The sequence below is a fragment of the Hydractinia symbiolongicarpus genome, chromosome 14, assembly GCF_029227915.1.
Source record: "Hydractinia symbiolongicarpus strain clone_291-10 chromosome 14, HSymV2.1, whole genome shotgun sequence".
In the NCBI taxonomy this organism is placed as follows: Eukaryota; Metazoa; Cnidaria; class Hydrozoa; order Anthoathecata; family Hydractiniidae; genus Hydractinia; species Hydractinia symbiolongicarpus.
This window is the reverse complement of record NC_079888.1, coordinates 12,924,905-12,951,162: the sequence shown is the minus strand read 5'-3', so window position 1 is coordinate 12,951,162 and position 26,258 is coordinate 12,924,905. Positions and strand designations below refer to the sequence as shown.

At 35.1% G+C, this 26,258-nt stretch overlaps 2 protein-coding genes across 4 annotated transcripts in view; one reads left to right on the top strand and one right to left on the bottom strand.

Moving 5' to 3' along the window:
* Window positions 1-26,258, bottom strand: part of LOC130626118 (uncharacterized) — a 35,703-nt gene that overhangs the window by 994 nt on the left and 8,451 nt on the right. The window lies entirely within an intron of this gene.
* Window positions 469-19,882, top strand: LOC130626117 (laminin subunit beta-1-like). 3 transcript variants are annotated; one of them, XM_057441219.1, is made up of 23 exons: window positions 469-849; window positions 4,995-5,081; window positions 5,192-5,754; window positions 6,224-6,487; window positions 6,840-6,960; window positions 7,140-7,328; window positions 7,642-7,842; window positions 8,331-8,440; window positions 9,080-9,301; window positions 9,417-9,575; window positions 9,666-9,908; window positions 10,363-10,714; window positions 11,290-11,556; window positions 11,786-12,136; window positions 12,551-12,753; window positions 13,046-13,148; window positions 13,718-14,665; window positions 14,821-14,969; window positions 15,609-15,838; window positions 16,156-16,297; window positions 18,026-18,202; window positions 18,496-18,652; window positions 19,395-19,882. In XM_057441219.1, the coding sequence occupies exons 2-23, from the start codon at window positions 5,042-5,044 to the stop codon at window positions 19,646-19,648; spliced, it is 5,445 nt and encodes a 1,814-aa protein (XP_057297202.1). In that variant the 5' UTR covers window positions 469-849; window positions 4,995-5,041; the 3' UTR covers window positions 19,649-19,882. The 3 variants fall into 3 exon arrangements, with proteins under 3 accessions (XP_057297202.1, XP_057297203.1, XP_057297204.1); XM_057441220.1 differs by lacking the exon at window positions 469-849 and adding an exon at window positions 1,263-1,401; XM_057441221.1 differs by lacking the exon at window positions 469-849 and adding an exon at window positions 2,692-2,756.

The window sequence follows — 26,258 nt, the reverse complement described above, 5'->3', positions numbered from 1 at the left end:
TTTGTATGAATAACTAGATGCAAAAGGGAAAGCGTAATTGATTCGCGGCTTTCAAATATTGTCGCAGTTAAATGACTCTACGGAAAGCTTTTTAAGAGTCACAATGTTTATTTTTCAACGTCGTGCGACCGACATATATTTCCTGCTGAATGAATTGCCCCTTTACAAAAATGTGATGAAAAAATGTTGATCTGTCGCTGCGGTTTCTTTTGACTTTATACATGTCAAATCATGGTTTGTTTACATAAAACACGGACGTTCTCATTGGCTCAATTGCTCGTCGAACGTCCTTATTGGCTCTTATCATTATTCTTTGTTATTTAATTGGTTATTTTGTTGATGAAACATGATCTTCATTGGTTTATTTGTTTAAAAATGATAAGAAATTTATGCCACACTCATTAATTCAACTTTTCAATCTTTTCACTCAGAAAATTTACGGAAAGCTTGACCATAATTTATGTAAACAAAAGATTCTGTGTAATAGTGTTTCTATGGTTTTCTTGATTTCCGGTAAATCGTTCTGTCCACAAAGCTTGTTGCTCGCAGTTGGTCGGTTTCCGCAACGGAGAGAGTTTGAAACCAACGGAAGAAAATACGCGCATAATATCCACATAATAATATCCACATAATACTTTTGGAAGAAAAAAATAAGTAGCTAAACTTGCAGAAGTGTTGTCTTCCAACTCAAAGAAGACCGTTTTTCCTTCTTAGTGGAACTTGTGGGGATTTTTTTGTTGAAAAAGCTGGATTATCGAGACCACTAGTAAACACCCTCCTGGAATACAAGTGTTTGTGAAGACACGTTGGCTCATTGATCTATTGTGGGGTGTGATTCATTCGAAACAAGTAAGTCAAATTTAAAGACAGCGGTGTTCGAGAGGTGTAAATTACTCACGCAATATTACAGAAAGTATCTTACTCGCCGTTCTTTATCTTTTTACTTATTAATTAATATTTTACTTTTTTTAAATGAGTTGTCACAAAAAACCATATACAAATAGTTAACTTCGTCCCCTTTAATGCTATTTTAAAATAATAGCGCCATTTAGGTAGGGCGTAAATAAAGTAACAGACATTTCCTGTTCTCAACACAAATTAGCAACTTAGCTGCCAGTTCTTGGTAGCCTGACAAAATGTGTCATACGTCACATCATCTAAGACATAACGTAATAATCTAAAAATAGAAAATTATAATGTTTGTAAACACTTTATTGTTATGAAGAACTTCCGTCATCAATTATTATAGTATGTCGTACTCTATTTCTTCTCGTTTTCTCACAAATCGATTAATGATAAATTTGTGAGTGCTTTTATAAAATAGTGTATTGATTCGTAATCGATAATAATCGACTCCTTCTGAAAAAAAAGAAGTTTTATAACTAACTTTTGAGGAAGACGGTAAAGTACACACACAACATATTTTTTGTTTTCTTGTTTGTAATTTATTTAAAAAATTTACAGACTATTTTATTTAACTATTTTCTAATTTTTATAAATTTGCATACTGCTTTTCTATGCGCAACACAAAATTTTGGCTGAGGCTTAAATTTGCTTAAGTTTCTGTATTTTTTTAAGTTGAATTATTGCTTACTTGTTGAATCCAACTTACACATTGTTATAAAACTTGTACGACTTTTAGCACAAAAAAAGTTTCAGTAACCAAACTATGTTGTTTCGGCTATGTTTTATAAAATTCAAAGTGCAAAATAGAAAGTGTTGCGGACAGGTTGCTTAAAAGTTGGTTCATTTTTAAAGGATTTCAGCCTCGTGTCGCTTATAAACAAGGCGTAATTTTGATTTTAATTTTTTTAATTATAGGATTTTCGTATTCTGAGGAAACGCCACGAGCCACCCGTGTTACGAAATAATAAATATATAAATATAAGTCATTCTTAGTTAAGCGCTAGCTATTTGTTTTCAGTCTAATCAAACGTTTGACTTAAACTTTGCACAGCTCAGTTAATAAGGGATCCATTTGTAAGACGATACATTGTATTTACCTTCACAGATGTTTAAATGTTATGGAAATAGACCAACAGTCTTTAACTCTGTTATTCAAAACACTAAACAGTATTCGAGAAAGATAAATAAATAATAAAATAAATGCAAAGGAATAGGTGAGAAGGATTGTTCAGCGAAAAAAAATGTTTGCTCCTTATACAAACGGTGTCAAATTAAAATGCGTGAGAAGAAAATTTTAATCTTATTCGAAAGAACACTCGCATTTTTAAACTCTAAACAATATTTAAAAATATTAACTGTCCGGGCCAGAGTATTTTGCCTTTTAACGACCTCTGTTTAACCTATTTTGATAGATTTGACTATTTGACCAAATGCAAAAATTAGTGTCCTTTTCTGATCTTTCTGAAGAAAATATTATTTTAAAAGAGTTGCCTATTTTTCGTTAATGTGTGTAACAAGTAGGCGCCCACCATATCCATTTGCATATAATTACACAGTAATTTTTCTTTTATCTTTTAAAATGTGTCAAATTTATTATGTCAAGTCTTTTTCTTTCAGTTTTGTGATTTTCGCACCTCGTATAAGTTTTATAAATAACATTTTTGTCACAGTGGAAATGTTTGTGAATAAATAAACACTAAAAAGTCGAGATGTGGCTTTTGTTGTTTATGACGAAGATCCGTAAAAACACGGTTACACAATGGCGCATAAACAAATATTGTGTTGTACCCAGGCTTACTTTTTCTTGGTTTATTGGTAAAGTGAAGAAAACGCGCGCACAGGAAGATATTGTACGTAAGAAGCTTTGAATTAGACTTTCTAGGATTCAGAGGATAAATCTGTCTTTTAAACTTCAGTTTCAGAAAAGAACTTTCTTTTCATGTTTTTACTGCTGTTTTGTTAAGTAGAATATCAATGCAGCGTCAAAGATTGTCTTAAATGCACCCCTGTTAATATAAGAACAGTTTTTTTAAAGACAATGAGACTGAATGAAGAACAAAAAAAGAGAACAAACAATTTTTCAAAAAATTAATTGTTGCAATATTGCCAAACTTTGAATCTTTAAGTCGCCTTTTTGTCGTTTTTAACAAGCTCCTATTCAACAAAGAGAAAAAAACTATATATTAATACAATATATATTTTTTCTTTTCTTCTTTTAATATTTTTTTTGCTTTTTTTCCCATTCTTTCTTCTTTCTAAACTTGTATATACCTTAAAATTAAGTCGCGAAAATATGTAGTATACTGTAAAATGAATTAACAATGGCCCAAACTTTAGAACAAAATAAGAACAGTTTAGGCTGAACAAGTAAAAAAATAAGAAGGCCTTACAGCCTAAAGCCAAATTGGGTTATTAAAAAGCGTACTTGTGTATTTTTTTTGTTTTGTTTGTGTATGTTTTTTTGGTTGAAACTAAACGATTTCGTCAACTTAAATTTTTAATGAAACGTAAATGGTTGTTTCTGTTTTTATTGAATTTCCGCGCCCGAAGGCGTAGGAAATTCTTTAAAACCGTCGTTTTTTTCTTTCGGAGCATTTTTTGAGAAAAAATCGACCCTGGGATTTCACGTTGGTCCGTCACAGATGTAAACTTCGTACCCAAGCTCCTTAACTACTGGGAAGTCTAGTATTGACGCTTCAGGCCAAAATTGGTATTTGTTTTCGACAAAATTTGGCACAGTTAACAAAAAAAGTATGCTGAACATAATGGTGGCATAATAATTTTGAGTTTTGTCACCTAAATGTCATTTTAGGCCAAAATTGGTCCAAAAATTAGAACTACTTTATTTTCAACAAAATTTGGAACAGTTAACAAATAAAGTATGCTGAACATGATGGTGACATCAAAATTTTGATTTCTTGTTACCTAAATGTCATTTTAGGCCAAAATTGGTCCAAAAATTAAAACCACTTCATTTTCGGCTAAATCTGGCACGGTTAACAAATAAAGTATGCTGAAAATGATGATGGTACAAAAGTTTGATTTTTTGTCACCTAAATGTCATTTCAGGCCAAAATTTATCCAAAAATTAAAACTGCTTTATTTTCGACAAAAATTGACACAGTTAATAAAAAAAGTATGCTGAAAATGATGGTTACATCAAAATTTTGATTTTTTGTCAACTAATGCCGTTTAAGACCATAAACGTCTCAATCGCAAGACTTTCAACCAAGAATGATAGGCTGTATTTTTTGTTAGCAATTTCTTTTAAAATGTGAGTTTATTATGACACGTTTCGTTTTGTTTGCGTTTGTTGTAAGATATAATGTCACTGATGGGCTTTATCTTCAGAGGTTCATGCACCAAGCCCCTTCGAATGTTTGGCACAATAACACAACGAATTAGCAGGTTTTCATCAAATATTTTGGTAGCGCGCGGAAATTCTTAGAGCCCCCAGGGCTTCTTGTATTAGTTATATACCTTATTTTTATAGTTCTGTCACTCCATAGTCACTCTTATAACTTTTATGTTTCGCTTGTGTGATTCATTCTTTTACTTTGCGACCATGTTTGTTTTTATGAATTTACGCGAAAAATTGCTAGGAAGTGGATATCAAAGCTTTTAACACAAACGGTTGCTTGATTTTTTAGCAAAGCATTTTCGTGCAAAAAAAAAAAAATAAAATAAAAAAATCGCACAATCAGAAAAAATACTTTTCATGAATTTCACTTTAATGGTTTTTTACGGGAAATAACTTCTATAATACGCGTAAAAAGTCTTAAAATAGAGTATAAAGTTAACATAAAATGTCGTCAACGACAAAAAGAACAACATAAAAGTTATAGCTATATAAACGATATATTTTTTTTTATCCCACAAAATAAATAGCAGAATAAATAAGAATTCTCAAGAAATAATTTTCGCGAATAAACTGTCACAAGATATTTCATGGGAATTAACTTTCTTAATTAAGCCTTTTCAAAAATTTTTCTCAGGTCCTAATTTCTACCATTTCGGCTAAAGATCCGGGAAGTTTCATACAAATTTTTTCCTTCATATTTTTAACATCATTCATATTTCACGTTTAGATTATTACGAAAAAATTCAAACAATTTGTGAAGGAGTTGCAGTAACTATGGTAACGAGAACAGTTTTTAGGTCCACCATAGTCTTAGGTACGCACGTGTTATTCATATCGATAATTGTTGGGATAAGAATATCAAATATCTAAACACTTTTGCTATGATATGAGTGATTAATATATATGACGGTATGTTTCTTTTAGTTTTACTTCTTACTATAAAAGCACAGCAAGAATGCCAAAGAGGAGGATGTTTCCCGGCTACCGGTGATTTACTTGTTGGACGCGCAAGTAATTTATCTGCATCATCAACTTGCGGTTTGAATGGGCGAGAACGGTATTGTATTGTTAGTTTCCTCGATAAGACAGACAAGTGTTTTCATTGTCAGTCAACACGCGAGGTCGACAACAGAAGGGATGCATATAAAAATAGTCATTTACCAAAATATATGATAACAACCTCACCTCAAGACCGGCTTAAGGGATGGTGGCAATCTCAAAATGGTGTCCAGAACGTCACTATACAACTAGACTTAGAAGCTGAGTTTATATTTACGCATTTGATTATGACGTTTAAAACTTACAGACCAAAGGCAATGTATATTGAGCGCTCGTGGAATTACGGTGATGACTGGACAGTGTATCGATTTTTCGCTTACGACTGCGCGAAATCTTTTCCCAACGTGCGTCGTGGACCACAACAAAACATCGATGACGTGATTTGTGAAGAAAGGTATTCAAGAATTGAGCCAAGCACAGGGGGAGAGGTAATGGTCACATTTACTAAGAAATATTAACTGTTTGTATATTTTAAAAGAAGCATAAATATTCAATTTTATTTTCTTCTCAGAGAATCAAGCATGTATACCCAGCGGGCACACAGCGTTTATTCAACGTTGATTCGACGTTAATTTTGGTCGCGACGTCGCAACCCTAAATTTAACGTCTTTTCAACATTGATTTAAAGTTGAAGTGCCCACCGGGTGACTGTGTGTAGCCAACAGCGAGTCAATTAGAAAAAATATCATAGCGTTATATTTTCAGTAACTTTAATAATTTTTTTACCATTGTTTGGCTCAATAAAGATCGTTACAACGAAGGTGGAGCACAGGCTAACTCAACAGATTAAGGGTATTTTTCCCAAAGCGGGCATATCAACATCCATTGTGTTTTTAAAGGTATATCTCTCCAAGGTACGATATGGGGCACCTTGCAATAACTTGTTTCTCATTTTAGGTCGTAATGAAAGTGTTGGATCCAATCATTCAACAGAAAGAGGATCCCTACAGTGTTAAAGTCCAAAATCTATTAAAACTGACCAACTTGCGAATTCGTTTTACTGAATTTCATACGTTTGGCGACGACGTTCTAGGAGATCGACCAGAAATCAATCAAAAATATTACTATGCGATATACGAGATGGTTGTTCGTGGGAGTTGTTCATGTTATGGACATGCCGAGCAATGTATTGCAGCTGGGGTTACACGAAATCGTGATATGGTATGTTTTTTCTGTTTTTCTAACAGACAAATCTTAAACGAAATAGAAATTGTACAAAAGTGATCATTCGTTGTCAAATTTTCTCTGAGAAAGTAAATTTAAAAATTAGCAAATCTGTTTGTAAAAGCATTATACGTAATATACGCATGGGATCTTTTTAACATTCATTGTGATTTACTCTTAGCATTAATATTTAACACATGTTATGATTCCCCCCCCCCTCCCCCCAACCTCTTGGCACTTGTTACAAATGGTTCAGTAATTCTGTCAATGTAATTAAATTCACAGAATTACTGTTTTGTTTGGTATCCATGGAGAATTTTCTATTTTAAATCTGCATATTTTTCGCTAGGTGCATGGCAAGTGTAACTGTACCCATAACACTTCCGGTCGGAATTGTGAACACTGTAAAGATGGTTATGCTGATGAACCATGGAGACCAGCCTACAAAGATCAACTGAACATTTGTCGAAGTATGTTGTGCCAGGTTTTTTTGTCGTCGCAGTCTTTGTATGAGATGTCGACGTTTCTGATGTTGCTTTCGCTAATATGATCGTCGTAGACTCTTCCGTGGCAAGTAGACGCAGATGTAGTCGACGCGACGTTTCTTATTATTATTTCTGCTGTACCTTACATTTCCGTTGTCTTTTAGAATGCAATTGCAATGGACACACAGAGAAATGTCATTTTGATCCAGCAGTCTACAACGCCACAGGGCGCACCAGTGGCGGAGTGTGTGATGATTGTCAACACAACACGACAGGTCGTCAATGTGAACAGTGCAAACCGTTATATTATCGAGATCCATTCAAAAATATTTTTGACCCTGATGTGTGCAAACGTATGAAAATTACTTTTCTGTCTTTTAATTAATTTAGATTTTATCCATACGTCATTTAAACTATATAAGTTTAGACAGAAAAATTATCTTTCTTAAAGATTCAAGATCACCCGTACCAAATAACAACATTAATTTGCAACGCGGCCTGTGAGTGTGATCGATCTATTTGTGGCCACACACACTAACTCCAGCGATCCTAATTACTATGCGTCGGTCACACACACCCGCACTATTTTTAATATACTTAAAACATAGCTTGCTATTACAATTGACCTGAAGTAATCACACTAACTTTAAAATATTTAAAACGTAGCTTGTGATTGCGACCCATCTGGTTCAACTGGTGGTGGTGAATGTGAAACAGTCACTGATCCAGGTGCACGACAATTAAATGGACAGATAGGTACAGTAGCTGGACGTTGTCGTTGTAAAGCGAATGTAGAGGGTCCACGTTGTGATCGATGTAAGGATGGGTATTGGAATATGTTGGAATCAAATCCAGATGGTTGTCAGTGTAAGTTATTTATACTATCCAGTTTCGTGAAATGTTTTTCAAAAATTTATGTGAACAAACTTTTTTACAATCGGTTATTAAGTTGGATTTTTTTTTTGTTCAAACTAGTTAGAATTCTAGTGAAAAATCTATATTCAGAACAAAGCCAATAAAGTTGAACTGAAAGCTAAAATAAAGTAAAGGTAAAAATATACAACACATGCTAAAATTTATGAAATCGACATAATGCTACCATAAATTTTTATCTTTCACAAAAAGAAAGCTGTCACTAAAAAGAAGAAGAAAAAGAAAAATATATATAATTTTGAAATTTGAATATTTTGAATCGACTAGAGGCCTTAAACTTGCTAATTAGTGCGAATTAAAAAAATAGAGTATTTTCCATAATATATTTTCACAAATTGAAGGAAAATCGGAAAAAGGAAAAAAATGTTTCGCGCGGATATTAATTTGCTAAAGTCTTGAGATCAGTGTGAAATTTATTTCAGCTTGCAACTGCGATGGGAGAGGAACCATTTCGCAACAGAAATGCAACCAGTTGGATGGTGATTGCAGATGCAAGCGTTACGTAGAAGGTGCTCGATGTAGCAAATGTTTGGTAAACATTAATCCTTTTGTTTACAGCTCGTTTGTCTCCAAAAATACCTCCAAAATCCAAAACTCTTTCTTGGCAATAGGTTGTAACTAAAAATATTATATTTTATCGGTAACAAAAGTCGATGTAAATTTTGGCTTGATGAATATTTTTTACCAACCAAACAAGTAGGATATTTTAAGTTTATTAGATAAATGTGTTACAGAAAGAGAATGTGTTGGATTCCTTAGCATGTATGCTTTTTCGTTATTTATTTTTCTTTGAAATAGTGCTTGCTTTAAGGAGCATTATTAAGAAGCATTATTAATTTCATTTATTATTCCAAAATTTAAAAGGGCACAAAGGGACTATGTTGCTAAAATTTAACCGCTAAAAAAGCACTAAATAATTTTGCCGACTAAAAATATTTTTTAATCTCTTTTATGTAGCCTTATTGTGCGATACTGTAAAGTATTAAACTAAATCAACTTATACATAACTCACCGCGAAAAAAACTTAGACACAGCTTCGCCATTTTTTTTTCCAGGACCCTTTTCAAAAATCTTTCATATTTTTACAATCCAAGTTGTCTAAAGACGTGGTATTACTCAGAGGAGTAATACCACGTCTTCACAAACCTTACCTCGACTTGTTTTACTTTAGAAAGGATACTGGAGTCTTGGTTCTGCCCCTGAGGGATGCCAAGCATGCGATTGCGACATTGGGGGTTCACACAACACCACATGTGACGATATCTCAGGAAAGTGCGATTGTCGGCCAAATTTAATGGGACGAAAATGTGATCAAGTCCGACCTGGACATTATTTTGCCAACCTCGATCATATCAAGTACGAAGGAGAGAATGCTATTCCAGGGAGGGGAGGGGTGAGTGATCCTTATAAATACTTTTCATATATGATGATAATAATATACTTTTTACATAAGCAACATTGTGTTACTTACTGTACTTTTATTTGTTAACTTCTAATCATTTATTTAGACTCCGTTTAAAGTCATACGCATATTCACGAGCGGAGAAGGTTCGACATTTACTGGTCAGGGATATCTCCAAGTTCAAGAGGGATCTCTCATTGATTTCACTATGATTCGTGTTCCATATTCAGGACGTTATAATGTTGTCATGAGATACGATACCTTGGTGAGTGATTTGTTTTAAAAACATATCTGTAATTTTGCAATTCCTCAATCACTGAGAAGCAAATTATATAAAATTTCAATTTCTTTTAAGTCTTCTGGAGACTGGGATGACGTTCGGCTGAAAGTGTCGAGAGCCGACGGTGGCAAACTAGCAGGTGCAACGTGTGGATACAATGAGCAGACACAATTTGATTTGCAAACTGTGTTACGAAAAGATCAAAAAGCTGTTTTCGTCGATAAAAATGTTTGTCTCGAAAAAGGAGTTGTTTACAACGTTCAAATTGATTTTAAATCAAACAATGGACATGGCAATGGACAAACGTTGCTTGATTCAGTAAGTTGCATTTTCGCAGCCACTTGATCATTACAAGTTTAAATTTCGGATATTTTTTTATTAAATTCCTGATTGTTTCGAGCTATTTTCAGCCAAAATTTCACATAGCACCATGGATTACCAGTAGTCACAAACATACCAATGAAACAGGCTTTTAATTATTTTTTGAAATTTAAGCCATTATTTTGGAAAATGTAAATTTCTCACATTTTTCTGACAAATCAAAGAAATTACTGACATTCCTGATCTGGACAATATCTTTAAAATTCGTGACAATTCCAATGCAGTGGACACCCTGACGTTGGTACAATTTGGTCTGTAGAAAGTGACTAAATTGAAGCAAGTGACTACAATTTTTACCCAACTTTTGTTGTCAACTTTTGTTTCACCTATAAGGTATGTGTTTAAATTCAGAAAAAACTGGCAATGTGAAAACTTACAAAAAATTTCCTAGATTATCCTTGTCCCGAAAGTTGAGAACCTCGGTATGTTTCAAGGAGTCGAAGGTGATGAAAGAAGAAGCCTTTACAATAGCTACAATTGTCGACAATATTATCTTGAAACCAACAGAGCAGACGAAGCACCAGAAGTTTGTAAAAATCTTCAATTCTCTATTTCATCTATTATGAATAATGGCGGACTGCCTTGTCAATGTGATCCGGTAGGTACAGAAACTTCTGGATCAAGTGATATTTTGACTTGCAAAGCAGCAGGAGGTCAGTGTCCGTGCAAGCCCGGTGTAATTGGACGCAGATGTGACCAATGTGCGGCAGGGAATTACGGATTTGATGCAGACGGATGTAAAGGTAAAACGTTATCTATGGAAAATTTGTTTCGTGTGAAACATTATCATTATGTTTTCATGAAATTATGTTTTCATAAAGCTTGTAAATTGAATGTTTTCATAAAGCTTGTAAATTGAATGTTTTCATAAAGCTTGTAAATTGAATGTTTTCATAAAGCTTGTAAATTGAATGTTTTCATAAAGCTTGTAAATTGAATGTTTTCATAAAGCTTGTAAATTGAATGTTTTCATAAAGCTTCGTAAATTGACTAGGTAAAAACGGCATAAGAAAGATTGTTTTCACCCTAAATATTTTTAAACAAAAGATATTTATTTTAAGTTTTAATTGCCCTGTAGCTTTTGTAGCTCTCGAGAAACTTTTTTTCTATTTCGATTAATTAATTTATGCATATTTCGACCCTCGCAATGGTACGTTGTCACTCATAAGTAAAAAAAAATTGAAAGGTTTTACTCACACTCCATTCTACACCGCTTTTGTAACAAGCAACTGGAGTATTTACAATCTGCTCAGACAATCTATTCTGTTAACACACACATATATACTCCCTACACCTTTTTGTATTCACTTCTTCGTAGCATGCGCTTGTAATCGCACTGGTTCAACAAGTGAATTCTGTCACGACACAACTGGACAGTGTCAATGTTTACCACAACTAGTGGGTAGGAAATGTGACTCGTGTCCAGTCAATTATTATGACTTTCCAAACTGCAAGCCATGTCAATGTAGTGGGCACTCCTCCACATGTGATGCGAAAACCGGGGTTTGTACGAATTGTGACCATAACACGGCCGGTGAGAATTGTGAGCAGTGCGCTGAAGGGTACTATGGTGATGCCACTAAAGGTATGTCTAATTTTTTTTACCTTTTAAGATACCTTAACAACACTGTTATCATTTTGTTAAAATAAAATAAAATTTCCATTTCATTTGCGCATTATTATTATTATTTTTATTTTATTTTTTTTACCTTATAAATTCCCTATTTTAAATTTCTTTATCTGAACATAGAAAGTATAATAGGGCTCTGGGGTCATCCCCTATTTCTGTAAGAAGTTTACCTGGTACAATTTAGGTACCGAAAATGATTGTCAACGCTGTCAATGTCCAGGCGGTGGTAGTGGAAATCAGTTCAGTAATATCTGTCATGAAAAGAAAAATGGAAAAGTCGTCTGCACTAATTGTACCGATGAATATACTGGTGACCAATGTGAGAAATGCGGTGACGGGTACTTTGGTAATCCGGTTGTAACCGGAGGTATCTGTATTAAATGTGATTGCAGTGGAAACATTGATCCATTGGCAAACGGGAAATGTGACGCGACAATTGGAACTTGTAACGATTGTGTAAACAACGCAGCCGGTGATCATTGTGAAAAATGCAAGCCCGGTTACTTTGGAAACGCAAAAAATCAGACATGTAAAGGTAAGGAAATGTTCTTGACTCTCGTTGAACACTTTTTTTATCTCTAAAATACAACATGTTAGCTTTATTCTCAGTTTCTTTCAACCAGTGCAAATGAGCTAACAGCTTTTTGTGACACCCTCGCTCCCGGGTATTATTGCTTCTCTAAGACAAAAATCTCTGGGACGGATGATTCGTTTTAACACAGATTTGTAAAATAAAATTATTACTGAGACAACATGTTTATCACTTAAAACTTTCGTGAATTTTGTCCTGCGACTAAAAATAAGACCAATACAAATTGTTTAACAAAATGAGAGCTTATAAATTACCCTTATCGCTAGCATAAAAATATTTGTTTAAAACGTTGCTCGAGATCAACATTAGCACCTTTACACATCTGTATCTAATAATTTATAACTTACTTCATTCTAGAGTGCGTATGCAACAGCCTTGGAACTGAACCGGACTATGGCGGTATTTGCAACGAGGTAACCGGTCAATGTCCTTGTTTACAAAATGTTAATGGTTTACAATGCGACAAATGTTCACCTGGGTTTTACAATCTCGCCAGTGGAAAAGGATGTATATCTTGTGAATGTGACAAAGAAGGTTCACTGGAGGGAAGCTGCAATCAGGTAATTTATCAATCTTTCTGAAGTGTCGTATGTATTTTCACGGCGATTAATTCACCACGATTTGGAAAGAAATGTTTTTGCATGCCCTAATCTGTAGTTTGTTTGTTTTTTTGTCAATGCTCTTTTATCAGGCACAGCACAGCATTTTTTCTACTAAAGTATTTGAATATTAGTCAATTTATGGTGGGAAAAAGTCTTGGATCTTGAAGAATCGGTTAAACCAGCTTATGTAGTTTATGTCATACACAGAAAAAATATTCATTATGACATTTTCTAGTGTTTGTGATTTTAGTTGGATGGCCAGTGTAGATGTCGAGTTGGTTTTGGTGGAAGGTCTTGCTCTGAATGCGAGGATAATAAATGGGGCAATCCTAAGATACCAAATGGCTGCAACGGTAAGCAATTGAAACCTTGTCATGTTGTCTTATAAACATTTTCTTATGTAATTTTTCTTTTACAATTTTTTCTGACATAATGAAACCTTAGAAGTATAAAATCCTCTTTTTAAGCATAGCGGTGTAAAAATGTGAGCATTGATGTCATCTTCATTCACAGACTAAATTTCCCCAGTTAAAGTTGCAGTGCTTTATCCAAGGGGCCTAAAAAGGGACACCTGTGTATCAATATTAGTGCGCTGAGACAAGACAGCTATAAAAATGATAATAATCACTAGTCTGGTAAAATACATTGGGCGTGGTAGGGCGTAGTGATAGATAACACACATAATTATATTTTACATGGAAACAATTTGGTTTAAAGATACTCCAAGGACTTTCATATGTTCATTTGTATTCTCACATCATGGGTTTAGCCCACTTTCTGAGGTTGGCCACACAAATGTCTATTTTAATTTCTAAATACATGAAAAAATTAAGGCTGCAAACAATTATAAAAAAATGTTTAAGCTAATTATAAGGGAAAACATTTTTAAAAAATAGTAAACAGAAAAAATATTTTCTTTCAGCATGTGGCTGCAACCCGGTTGGTTCCACGACTCTTCAATGTAATCGCGCAACTGGAGTGTGCGATTGCAAACAAAATGTGGTTGGAGAAAAGTGCAACATGTGCGCCCCACGTACGTCTGACGTGATGCCGAAATGTGAAAATTGTCACGCTTGTAACGACCAATGGGAAGACATCGTGAAAACGCTTGAAGAGAAAGTTAAAAACTTGATAAAATTACGAGGAAATTTCACTTTTAATGCGAGTGAGATTGCTTTGTATACCAAAGAAATTCAAGAACTTAAAACTCATTTAAAGACCATCGAGGCGATGTTTGGGAACAGATCAGTGGAAGCTGGCGAAGTCGATGATATCAGAAGACGATTGCAAAAATTTAGAAACGAGTTGATGGATTTGGATAAAGAAGCTGATACGTACGTCAAAATTGTACAAAATACGGCTATAAGAAATAAAAATGCCAGCGACGAATTGGATAAACTAGACATCCGAGCTGCTAAGTTGAAAAACAACACGCTTGAGTTTAAGACTAATGTCACAGAGGTCATTGAAAGTAATATTGGTGGAGCGTTGAACAGTACCCGTGATAGCTTGCGACGTTCGCAAGAAGCTCAAAAGGTCGTCGATAGCTCTGAACAGAAAATCAAAGATTCTAAAAAATTGAGAAGACAAATTAAAAAAGAAATTATCATGTCTACACCCTCTTTCGAAGAGTTAGACAACAATAACAACGAATTGGTAGACAATTTAACATCGCGAGTAAGTGATCTTGAATTGAAGTTAAAAGAATTAAATGAGTTATTGTGTGGAGACGCAGGAACATGTGGTGGTTGCACGGCCGCCGGTTGCGAAACCTGTGGCGCTAGTTCGAACTGTACCGGCATCAAACAACTTGCTAACATGGCTTTAGAAAAAGCTGGAGAAGCAAAGTCGACTTTACTTCAAAAGAAAAGTATGTAATAACTTTTTACTTCTGTGTTTCGTCGCCGTAATTATTGTATTAGTCGCCGTTACCATAGCATTTGTCGTCATTTTATTTGTTGTTGACAGTGTTGCTGTTACTTTTCATATCTAGTGTTTAATGTATCACCTACATCTAACTTTTAGCTAATGCGGAACAAACGCTACGAGACATCAAAATGGCGGAAATAGCTGTAAATTTCTCTTTCGACGCTTCAGAAGCGGCCGAAGTATCTTCAAATAAAGCAAAAGAAATTGGAGAAGCTGCATTGAAGAACATAACAGCGTTGATCAAGGTTTGCTTTCACAACAGATTTTTAACATCCTCCTTTAAAAAGCTAAATTTCCCTTTCCTCGATAAAAACGCTAGAACGCAAAAATAAAATAATAAAGTCTGCAGAGAAATTGCCTACATTCGTGTCAGTACAAAGGTAATTCCTATAAGTAGATAAAGCTTTTTCCAGTGCTGAGGTAGCATCCGTAATTTTCATTATCTAAATATCTAACAGTAAAGGGGCTGTCATAACAATACTAAGGGAAAATTAGTTTTTCAGAGTTTTTGCAAATTTCGCATAAATTAGTTCCCGCGAAAATGATTAGCTTACTCGTTATTAGCGAAATGGGGGAAAATAGATCCTCGCGTAATTTCGTCTTCTTCTTTTTGTAAACAAGCAGTACTACTATAAACACTCACTATACGTAATAGATATGGTAAATTTCAACTTATTCCCTACATAAAAGCTCTTTTAAATTCGTTTTTTACAAAATTCGCGAAATATCAGGACTTGCTAACTTTGCGAAAATTAGTTCTCGCGAAATTAATTTTTCTTTAAGGTAAATTTAAGCTCTACCAGAACTGAATTCTTTCTTTGAATAACTTTTAACAGCACTAAACGATAAAGTATGCGAAATTAGCAATTTAAAAATCTTTCTAGGATGTCACCGATTTTCTCAATGAAGAATTCAAACATCCAAATGTGTCGAAAATGTTGGCACAAGAAACGCTTAGTTTAAACATATCCTTAACTCCTGCACAAGTGAAAGATCTAGCCAGACAAATCAAAGTTGCTGTTAAAAACATTTCCGGAGTTGATAAGATTTTAAACGAAAGTCGAAAAGATTACGATACAGCTATCAAATTAAAAGAAGAAGCATTAAGAGCAAAGTAAGTGTCACACATACCTGACTTAATATTTTATTCAAGTTATGGCCACGTTTTGTTAGAAACCTGAGGAATCAGGATTAGTTTAAAATCCGGTTCCCAAATATAAATACACAGATATACTCGCCCCCAGGCTTAATGTTAAAACGAAAGAAGCCTATTTTTTGTCACCGCTAAGATTACCTGTACGAATACTGTTTATTTTGCCTTATTGTAAAAAACTATGGTTAAATTGACGTCAGCTCAATGCGCAAGAACAGTTCCTTTGAAGCAATTAATATCATTCCAGTTCTGGTTACCTCAATTTTATTATTTTTAAGGAAATTCGCTTTATTCGTGATGAACAAAACAAAGAATGTATTGGATAAGCTTGAGGAAGCAATGGAACTGCAAAACAGCACAACTGATAATATTGCAATGGCGAGAAATCAAATTGAAGATGTGAACAAAATTATAGAACAGGTAAATATGTTGACGTTAGCAAATAAATTTGCTTTTGTTTGGGTAAGGGTAAAAATTAAGCGTGGCTGTATTTTACTGCGATTTTCAGACGATATTGAAACGATACTGTTGTCACAGTCCATAATTCCATTCGTTGCTTATATGATTAATCGAAGAAGTAAAAGTTAAAACTTCTCTTGCATTGGAGGTAATCTCATCATGTGTTCAAAACTCTCATAGTTAGTGTTTCAATTATGGTGTTAATCTTTGAAGTCTCTATAATAAAAACCTTCCACATTTTGACTCTCTGTACGCAAGAAAAAAATCGTGCTACGGACACACGAAATAACGCGGAATTCATAGGACAGGCGAAGCCATTGATTTTCCACCGGTATCTTTTAAATAATAGTCCTATTTTGTGCGTTCAAAATAACTGCGCGCAGCTTAATTCCGGATCTCTTGCAAAGTATGTAATTTGCTGACGGACAATCCCGTAATTTTTAGAAAGTTAGAAAGACGTTCTACGAAACACGAATATCAAATGCGATTTATTTTTGTCCACTTTGTTGCGACGGGTAAATTTAAAGGACGAGCGAACGCGACGGGCGACCCGGTGGATTTTTCCACGGGTTAACGACTACCGATATTCCTTTGATCTTTCTGCGAGTTTTTAGGAATCAGGGGGTTATTGAATTGGAAATGTTATTATTAAAATAAATTTCATAAATTAATTTATTTCTTTAATTAAATTAATTATTTTAATTTACTAACTTAACTAAGAAAAATAAATTAAGTGATTAAAATGAATGCAACTAATTTAATGCGCCATTTTTAATAATAATTTACCCCGTGATCTCAATCGCCGTTTTTGCTCAGGGGCCACAGAAAACAAATAGGACAATTTACTGACAGTTTTACTGTACGGGTGTGTAACACTGTTTAGCTGGACTAACCGCTCAGCGCTGTTGTGTTTTTTAAACAGAGTCTGTGAGAAAGTTTTTTCCAAAGGGGAGTTATTCCTATACGCCTGTGCAACACGGTTTAACTGACTAAGCGCTTAGACCAGTGTCACGATAAATTTTTTAACTTTCACAAAAACGTATTCCGCAAAATAAAATAATATTGACTGATTGTTTATGCTATGATGGGGTAACAACGGTTTGTAAATTGTGTTTTTATTTCAGCTATCGTTGCGGGGAGTATTTTTTAAAAAGTATGTTACAGTTGCAAGACTATAATGGTGTATGCGCTTCACTTAATTTACGACATACTGTATACATGTACTAAAGCGCTCCACCTGTTCATGTGGCAAAGTTTACGGGTCTTATTAGGCGCTCCACAGAGTGTTAAACGTCGGGCCACACCTTGACTTTGGCTTTTTTTCTGACTAGTCTATAATAATAGCCGTATTCTGTTCAAGATGGTTGTGCGGATAGGATTGGACACCTCCCAGAGTAATATGATTAGTAAAAAAGGGCTCGAAATACGATGCGGGCAATATGCATGACGTGTGATAATCTGAATTTTAACAAGCCAGTGGATTTCCACAGGCTAACGACTTGTTTATATTATACGTCTCGTCTGTCTGTAAGTCAAAATTACCCTACCTCCAGACTCATTACCTTATGCTAACAGGGGATTGAAGCTGTACGCAATATCGATATGTTATATATACGATGGACGGATCTTTGTCGATTGTGCCACAGGCTAACGACTAGTACTATAGAAATACTTCCATATTTACTTTAGATCAAAGCTAAATTGAATATCATTGACACAGACCTACTGAAGTCTAGAAATGATACTGATAATTTGGGAAAAAAACAAGCCATGATCTCCGGCATGTTTGCAGATAATCGAAAACGACTTGCCGAAGCTGAAACCGAAGTTGAGAATGCAGAGAAGTTAGCCAACGAAGTAAATAGGGTATGGTGGTATTTTATATCTTTATGTTTACAATCTCTCGCATTAAGTCTGCAGTGGGACATATTTCCCATTTTTAAAAAGTGAGGGTTGGTGGATTTTCCGAACAGTTTGTAGGCTTCTTTATAGGCTGTTGAGGTATTGAGCAATTTAAATGCGTGATAAAATTTCCTGAAATTTTGTGTTGCTTCTCCCCACTACCTAACAATTTTGATTACTATCAGTGGTCTCTTTATTATCTATTGATCTTGAAGATGTGAAATTACAAAATGACAGTAAAAAGTTTACTTTTCTAGACATCGGTTACCGTGGAACACAAGTATGACCAAACAAAAGACAAACTGAACGATAAAATTAATATGACCAAAATTGTTCAAAAGCGCGTTCAACGATTGGGCGACGAAGCAATCGAATTATTCGCAGCGTCAGCATTAAAACTAAAGCAACTAAATGGTAAAGGGTTCTGAATGTGTTCAATTAAATGTTTTGACAATCGTTTTTCATAGAATGTCTTGACAAACGGTTTTCATAGAAAATTTTGGCAAACGTGTGCCATAGAAAGTTTCGACAAATCTGTACCGTAGGAAGTTTTGACAAACTTTTTTCATAGAAAGTTTTATCTTAAAGTTTTGTCTTAACCCCTGCTAAAATATTCTGTTCTGTATCAATAATCTTAAAAAAAACTCAGCTTGTCCATTTAACAATAACTTATTTTCCTGAGATTTCCGACATTCTCATTTAGTTTTCAATAAAAATTTTATCGAAACCTTAGGTTTTCCCCAAAATGTATATTGAATTACAAGGGTATTGCTAAAACAGATTGTAAGATATTCTTTAGGAACATTTCTGAAATTTGATTCTTGCCAATATTTTGAAAAATGAAAGTAATTTTATTGACCATTTAAACCTAAAATTCATATCCTTAATCTTTTCTGACATTTTGGCAATATTTAGGAAATTTCAGCTTTTCATGACATCCCTTACAGCGTGGACTTCCTGCGAATGCGCCCAAACTGGACCTATCTTATGCCATCTCTTTGACTTTTGATTTTTTGTTTCTTATTAAAAAAGAAAAGAAATTTCGCCATCGTGAAAGACTTAAGATATCATTATTGCTATTTCGGTACCTTCGATTAGCTTGCGGATGTATCGCCTCGGGAATTTAAACAAAAGTTAATTTTTTACTTACGTTTAGATTTAAAGAGAAAATATACCAAAAACGAAGAAAGAGTTCAAGATCTACTAGATCAGATCAACCGATTGGAAATTAAAGGTGCCACCGTACGCAATCGCCTGCAAGCGTTATCAGCGTGTCACGGTGACTGCAACGCAGATATTGCGCAACCAATTTGCGTTAGTGTTCTAAAAGAAGTGGATGAAGAAGGGAAGGTTCGATTGAAAGAACTCGAAGACGCCATTAAAAACCGTAAATCAACTAAAGATCAATAATAATAGTGGATTATATTTGCGCTTTTGCAGTGAAGTCATTTCTGTCAGCAAAGTTATATTTATACCCCTAATGACGTCATCGTTTTATCAACTATACTGCGACTGGCTTAATTAATTCGCGCGTGGAATAATGACAATAATCTGTTCGCCGAAAATAAATATTTTTAGTTTTATAAGCTATTTTGCCTGTTTTTATATATGTTATTTTTAAAAAAAATTATTTCAAAAAAGCAACGTCCTGCAGGTAGCTTACTTTCGGTTATATACCGGTCGGTATATATTCAGACCTAACTATATGAAATCAATTTTTCTGAGGACTCGTAATTGCATTACTTCTTTTGGCGGGAAGATTTTTTTCGTAAATTTTCTATTAATGACAGCGAACTTTTTTTGATATACATAATTCGCGAAGACTTATCATTTATACTGTCATATACATGTGGTTCTATCAGATTGCAAAAAAAAATTCCAAGCAACCGCAAAAATTAGCTGCCTTTATGTAAAACTTTATTTCATACAACTATTTTCGCGAGTTTCGCGAAATTCGGTGATTACCCGAAATTAAATACCCGCGAAGTTTATATAAACTTTTCATTTACGAAAATTAATACTACCCCGATATTAACGTAAAATCGGCCATTCGCGAAAAGTAATACTCGCGGAAAAAAGTGTACGTTTTACTTTTTTAAATTACATGATTGCACTTAAGTATTAGTCAATAATAATAGTGTCATTTAATGTCTACGTCGGTATATCTCTGGTTGTTACACTTTAGATAGCAGGGATGTCTCTTCACCTTACTGCTCTTGTGGCTTTTGTTTTGAGTGTTTTCCTCGGTATGTTATTTATGTCTCATGGACAACAACGTCCCAACTATTTCTTCTTCATTTGGCTTAATGTTATAATTCTTCCACTAGAGCACCGTGAGGGTATTGTATGGTTAACAATAATCCTGGACATACATATATTTACTTGACAAGGCACCTGCATTTCCCCTTCAACGAGAGGGCTTCTACGTTTACCTTTCCTTGTCATAGCCCCCCCCCCCTCCCCGATGGGTTTTTCGTCCCTGTTTGTGCTTCTGTTATATTTAGATTGTTTTGTATTTTTAAATAGAAAGAAGTTAAAAAAAACAGAAAAATAAAAATATAGGTTATCTAGAGGTTTGTATACATGAAATGGATCTACATAAAAATACGGGAAGATTGTAAGGGCTTCATTAATTCATTATAAGACACCAGTCGATAAGGCCGTGAAAAAATCCACTTAAGCAAAAAATTAATAACGAAGATCCGTCATTTGAATTTTAATGACGTCAGCAGTGACCCATCAATGCACAAAGATTTTTGTTTAAATTTTTTTTAAGTGTCACCTATATTGTGTGGAGCTTGAAAATCTGATCAAATTTATGCATAGGATCGCGCAGTTTTGGTCAGTGGTTATGGAGATATAGTAGTTTAAAAATTTCACTGACGTCAGCAATGTACCACCAATGTGCAAAATTTTTTTTTTAGAAATTTATTTACCTGTTGCTTCCATTGTGTAAAGCTTGAAATGCTGATTAACAAAAAGTATAAGATGATGTGCTTTTAACGAACAGTTTAAGGGATAGGGGATGTAAAGGTTTTTTGATGACATCATTAACCCGACTGCTGTGAAACGGGTGGATTGACCCAGCCTTAGGAAATTGGTCCTGATTTCGTCCGATTTCGTCCGAGGTAGTCCCTAGTTACCTACGCAGGAAATGACGTCAGTTATTTCCACCTGTTTCCAAGTTATTTAGCCTTAAATTAAAAAAGATGCAATGGCTCCACTAATCTTAATACACTTACATTTAGATCTTTTTTGATGACGTCATCAACCCGTTCATTTCGAATCAAATTCGAGGACCCAGATTTAGGAAACGATCCAAGTTGTCCCTAGTTACCCACGCGGTGAATAATAACTGATGTCACCACCTGGTTTCCAAGTTATTTAGCCTCAAAATTCTAAGTGCGTTGTAATGGCTTCACTACTCTATGTTATAATACCCGTATACGTCTGCCTATCTGTCACGCAAAATGGTATCGCAAGTAGCGAGACGCACCCAATGCTGTATAAAAAGGACGGGCAAACTCGTGGAGTGTTCCACCGGCTACCGTCTATCCATATAATAATACGCCAGTTCCGTGTGTCTGTAACAGGCAAAGTGGATATGTTTATTTTGTCTTTGATGTCACCGAAATTTTCTTTGAAGTAACCGAAAAATGCATGTCTAATATGTTAAACTTTTTGACGTTACGGCGCGACGTCAATAACACTACTTTAACGTCAAAATCCTATATTAAATTAATGAAGCCGTTACAGTGCACTTAAAACTTTGAGGCCAAATAACTTGGAAACGAGGTGGTGACGTCAATGATTTTTCACCGCGTGGGTAACTAGGGACCACCCGGGACCAGTTTGGGTAAGTTTCCCAAACCTGGGTCCCCGAATCCGTTTCGGAATGAACGGGTTGATGACGTCATCACAAAACCTACAAACTCCAATATCTCTGCAACCGTTTGTCAAAACTCCGTGTTCCTATACATTTCCTTGATCAGTATTTCAAGATCTATACGATCAATACAACGGGTGTACGAATTTGTGAAAAATTTTTTTGGAACTTTTGGTAGGGACTTAAACCCTTATATCTCCTTAGGCGTTTGTCAAAAACACACGATACTATACATTATTTTTATCAGCGTTTTAACCTCTACACATTACAGACAACAAATGACTAAATTTCACCAATTTTCCTTTTTGTATATGCACTGCTGACGTCAGCAAAAAATCTAAAGCAACCTATTTTTCCATTGTTCTTCTGCCTTAGTTGATTTTTTTACGGGCTTTATCGACTAGTATCTTATATTAAGTTAAGGAAGCTCTTACAGTGCACTTAATACTTTAAGGCCAAATAACTGGAAAACGAGGTGGTGACGTCAATAATTATTCACCACGTGGGTAACAAGGAACAACCTAAGACCAATTTGGGTAATTTTCCCAAACCTGGGTCCCCAAATCCGTTTCAGAATGGACGGGTTGATGACGTCATCAAAAAACCTTTAAACCCTAATATCTCCGCAACCGTTTGTCAAAAGTACATAATCCTATACATTTTCCTGATCAGCGTTTCAGATCTATACGATGAAGGCAACAGGTTTACAAATCTTAGGCATTTGTGGAAAACGTATGATCCTATACATTATTTTGATCAGCGTTTCAACCTCTACACGTTACAAGCAAAGAATAACTAACTTTCGCCAATTTTTTCTATCTGCACTGCTGACATCAGGAAAACAACTAAAACAACCTATTTTTTCCATTATTCTTTTGACTAAATGGATTTTTCCACAGGCCTTATCGACTAGTCTATATAATAATACGCTTGTGTGAGTAACCATGTGAGTCCACGACACGCAATGTACGGTTCACTTTTTTATGACGTGGCGTTACGCTAAAATTTACCAAGTAAAAAAAATGCAAATCAGGGGGTTACTATTTAAATGTTTAATTCTCTTTTCTTATTACCTTAAAAAATAAAACTCTTTTTCTTTATTTTATTAAAGCTATTTTTTTTTTATTCTCAAATGTTTTTATTTGTTTCTTTGTTTTAAATGGCCCGTTGATCGTTATAGATAGAATAATTTAATTTTACCCCCGGCTTACCATGTGCGCGCCGTATCTCACGGAGACAAAGTTTATCAACTGAAGAAAGAAAACCGAAGCGAAGAAGGTTGTCTCTTTTCCAAAGTAGTCCTGAAAAAAGTTATTTCAAACAATGTTTACTCATCATCAGGTTAGGTTAAAGGTTATTTGTTTCTTCTATATTTTCAATTTTTGTGTTCTGGGACCGAGGTTGTATCGCATTCGAATATCTATGTAATTCGAATCTCAAATGTAAAAACACAACTGTTGTTGCAGAGCGACTGTTGTTGTGGAGCGAGAATAAAAAAAGTTTATGTTATGGTCAAAAATATTTGTTATAAAGAAGAAAAACGTACGATAATATAACGTCAAAAAGAGTACTGATTGGAAATGTATCAGACAATTGTAGGTGGCTATACATTTTCAATTTGTTTTCTTTTGGGATGAAGCGAAGCTTAGTAATCGAAGTAAAAAACTTATTGGACTTTTATCCAGAGAACGCTAGCTAGCAGTCTACTGAGAAAGCGAAAGAAACCAGGTGTGTTGGTAACTGTTTCTCAGAAGTACATGAAGCTATACATTTTCTTGATCAGCGTTTCAAGATCTCCAACATGAAGGCAACGGGTATACAAATTTCTAAAAAATAATTTTGAGTCTTTACCGGCTATTGCTGACGTCAGCAAAATTTTTAAACCTTAATATCTCCATAACTGTTTGTCAAAAGTCCATGATCCTATACATTTTCTTGATCAGCGTTTCAAGATCTATACAATAAAGGCAGCAGGTGGACGTGTTTTCAAGTGGTTAAGAGAAACTGGTTAAATTGTGATTTTCAACGGAGAACATCGAGAGAAGAAGGCTATATTCCTTATTAATGGTACACAGAAGTTATTTTCCGCAAATATTAACGAAGTGAAATGGGCTAACAACGAAGATCTCGCGTCAAAATACTTATGATTTAAAACTTTCTTGAATCATTTCATGTAAACATATTTCTTATGAGAACATGGTTCAAACGTGTGATTTATGCAAAAGGCAATTTGAAAGTCTCCGAGGACTGAACATACACCGTGACTCAAGTAAAAGGAAAGAGTTAATGTACATAAGACGTGTTAATGGATTGCTTAACGACTCTTATAACACAAATGATGATGAGGAAATAGAAACCACCACTGCTCTGCTAGAAGCCGACGTTTTACACATCAGACACGAAGACGTTATTCAACCATATTTACCCTTATATACACCGGAAAACCTAGCACGGGATGTTAATATAAACGGTATACCAGCAGACGTTTATGAAACTCAGCTAAATAACGCATACAACGAGATCATTAAATGGCGTAAAAATCTTTTCATGCTCCCGTCTGGAAAAGCTGGGAAGGTTTTCATACGCGAATTGTCCTATTGGCTAGACCAATTTAACAGAGACACGAAGTTAAAACCCGTTTCTATTAAAACGTTCATGGTCTTGCCTAGTCTGCTTCTTCAAAAACCCTCCAGACAAAGTAAAGCGAAAGAACACGCTGCAAAATTAGACGAACGTTTACAACTCTGGAGAGGAGGAAATATTACACTACTGTTAAAAGAGGGACGAACCATTCAGAAAAGACTTGGAAGTAGTAAAATGAGAACCGAAGCAGACGTTTCCCGAATTTTTGCAAAGCTTATGATGGAGGGAAAGGTCAGCGCAGCCATATTCAATTTCTATCTGAAAATAATGACTCTGGCGTGTTACCTGCTGATGACGAGACAATAAGAGAACTTCGAGCAAAACATCCGTCTCCAGCTACTATACTACCAAATAGTTTATTACAAGGACCATTAAATCAGCTGCAAGATTCATATTTCGACAACATCAACGAAGACCTCATAAGAATAGCTGCAAAGCAAACACGAGGTGCAGCAGGACCTTCAAAGATGGATGCCGACCAATTTAAAAATATGCTGGTTAACAACAAGTTCAAACAGGAAGGAAAAGAGCTTCGAGAACAAATCGCAACTCTGACTCGAAAATTAGCTACCACAATTGTAGACCCTAATACAATCGATTCTCTTGTCGCATGTAATTTAATCCCGTTGAACAAAAACCCTGGTGTCAGACCCATTGGAGTTGGTGAGACGTTGCGCCGTATAATGGGCAAAGCCATCGGCTGGACTCTCAAAAAAGACACACAAATAGCCGCAGGTCCACTTCAAGTCGCCACAGGTGTCGAAAGTGGCGCCGAAGCTGCTATTCATGCGATGAGAACTATTTTCGAGACCGAACAATGCGAGGCTGTCATACTGGTAGATGCGAGTAATGCGTTCAACACACTAAACCGTAATGTTGCACTTCATAATGTACAATATACTTGTCCACACTTTGCCACGATACTAATCAATACCTACAGAAAGGCATCGAGACTTATTGTACGAAATGAAACTGAGTTATTATCACAAGAAGGCACAACTCAGGGAGACAATCTTGCTATGTCCTTTTACGCGATCAGTACCGTTATTATACAGGATCGATTGAGATCTATCGCTTCCGTAAAGCAGGTCTGGTTGGCGGACGATGCTACAGGTGCTGGCACTGTGAACGGTTTGCTCCGATGGTGGAACTTAGTGATATCTGAAGGACCCAAATACGGATACCATGTTAATGAATCGAAATCGTGGTTAATAGCGAAGGACGATAGGGTACTCGAACTTGCCAAAAAAGAATTTAGTGGCTCCTCTATTAAATACACAATAGATGGAAAACGTCACTTAGGAGCTGTAATTGGTAGTGCAGATTATAAAAAGCAGTATGCAACGGAAAAAGTGGATCAGTGGTGCAATGAAATGAGAAAATTAGCTGAGATCGCAATTAGCGAACCACAAGCCGCATTTGCTGCTTATACTCATGGCGAAATGCATAAATTCAATTATTTTATGAGAACTATTCCAAATATGGAGGATT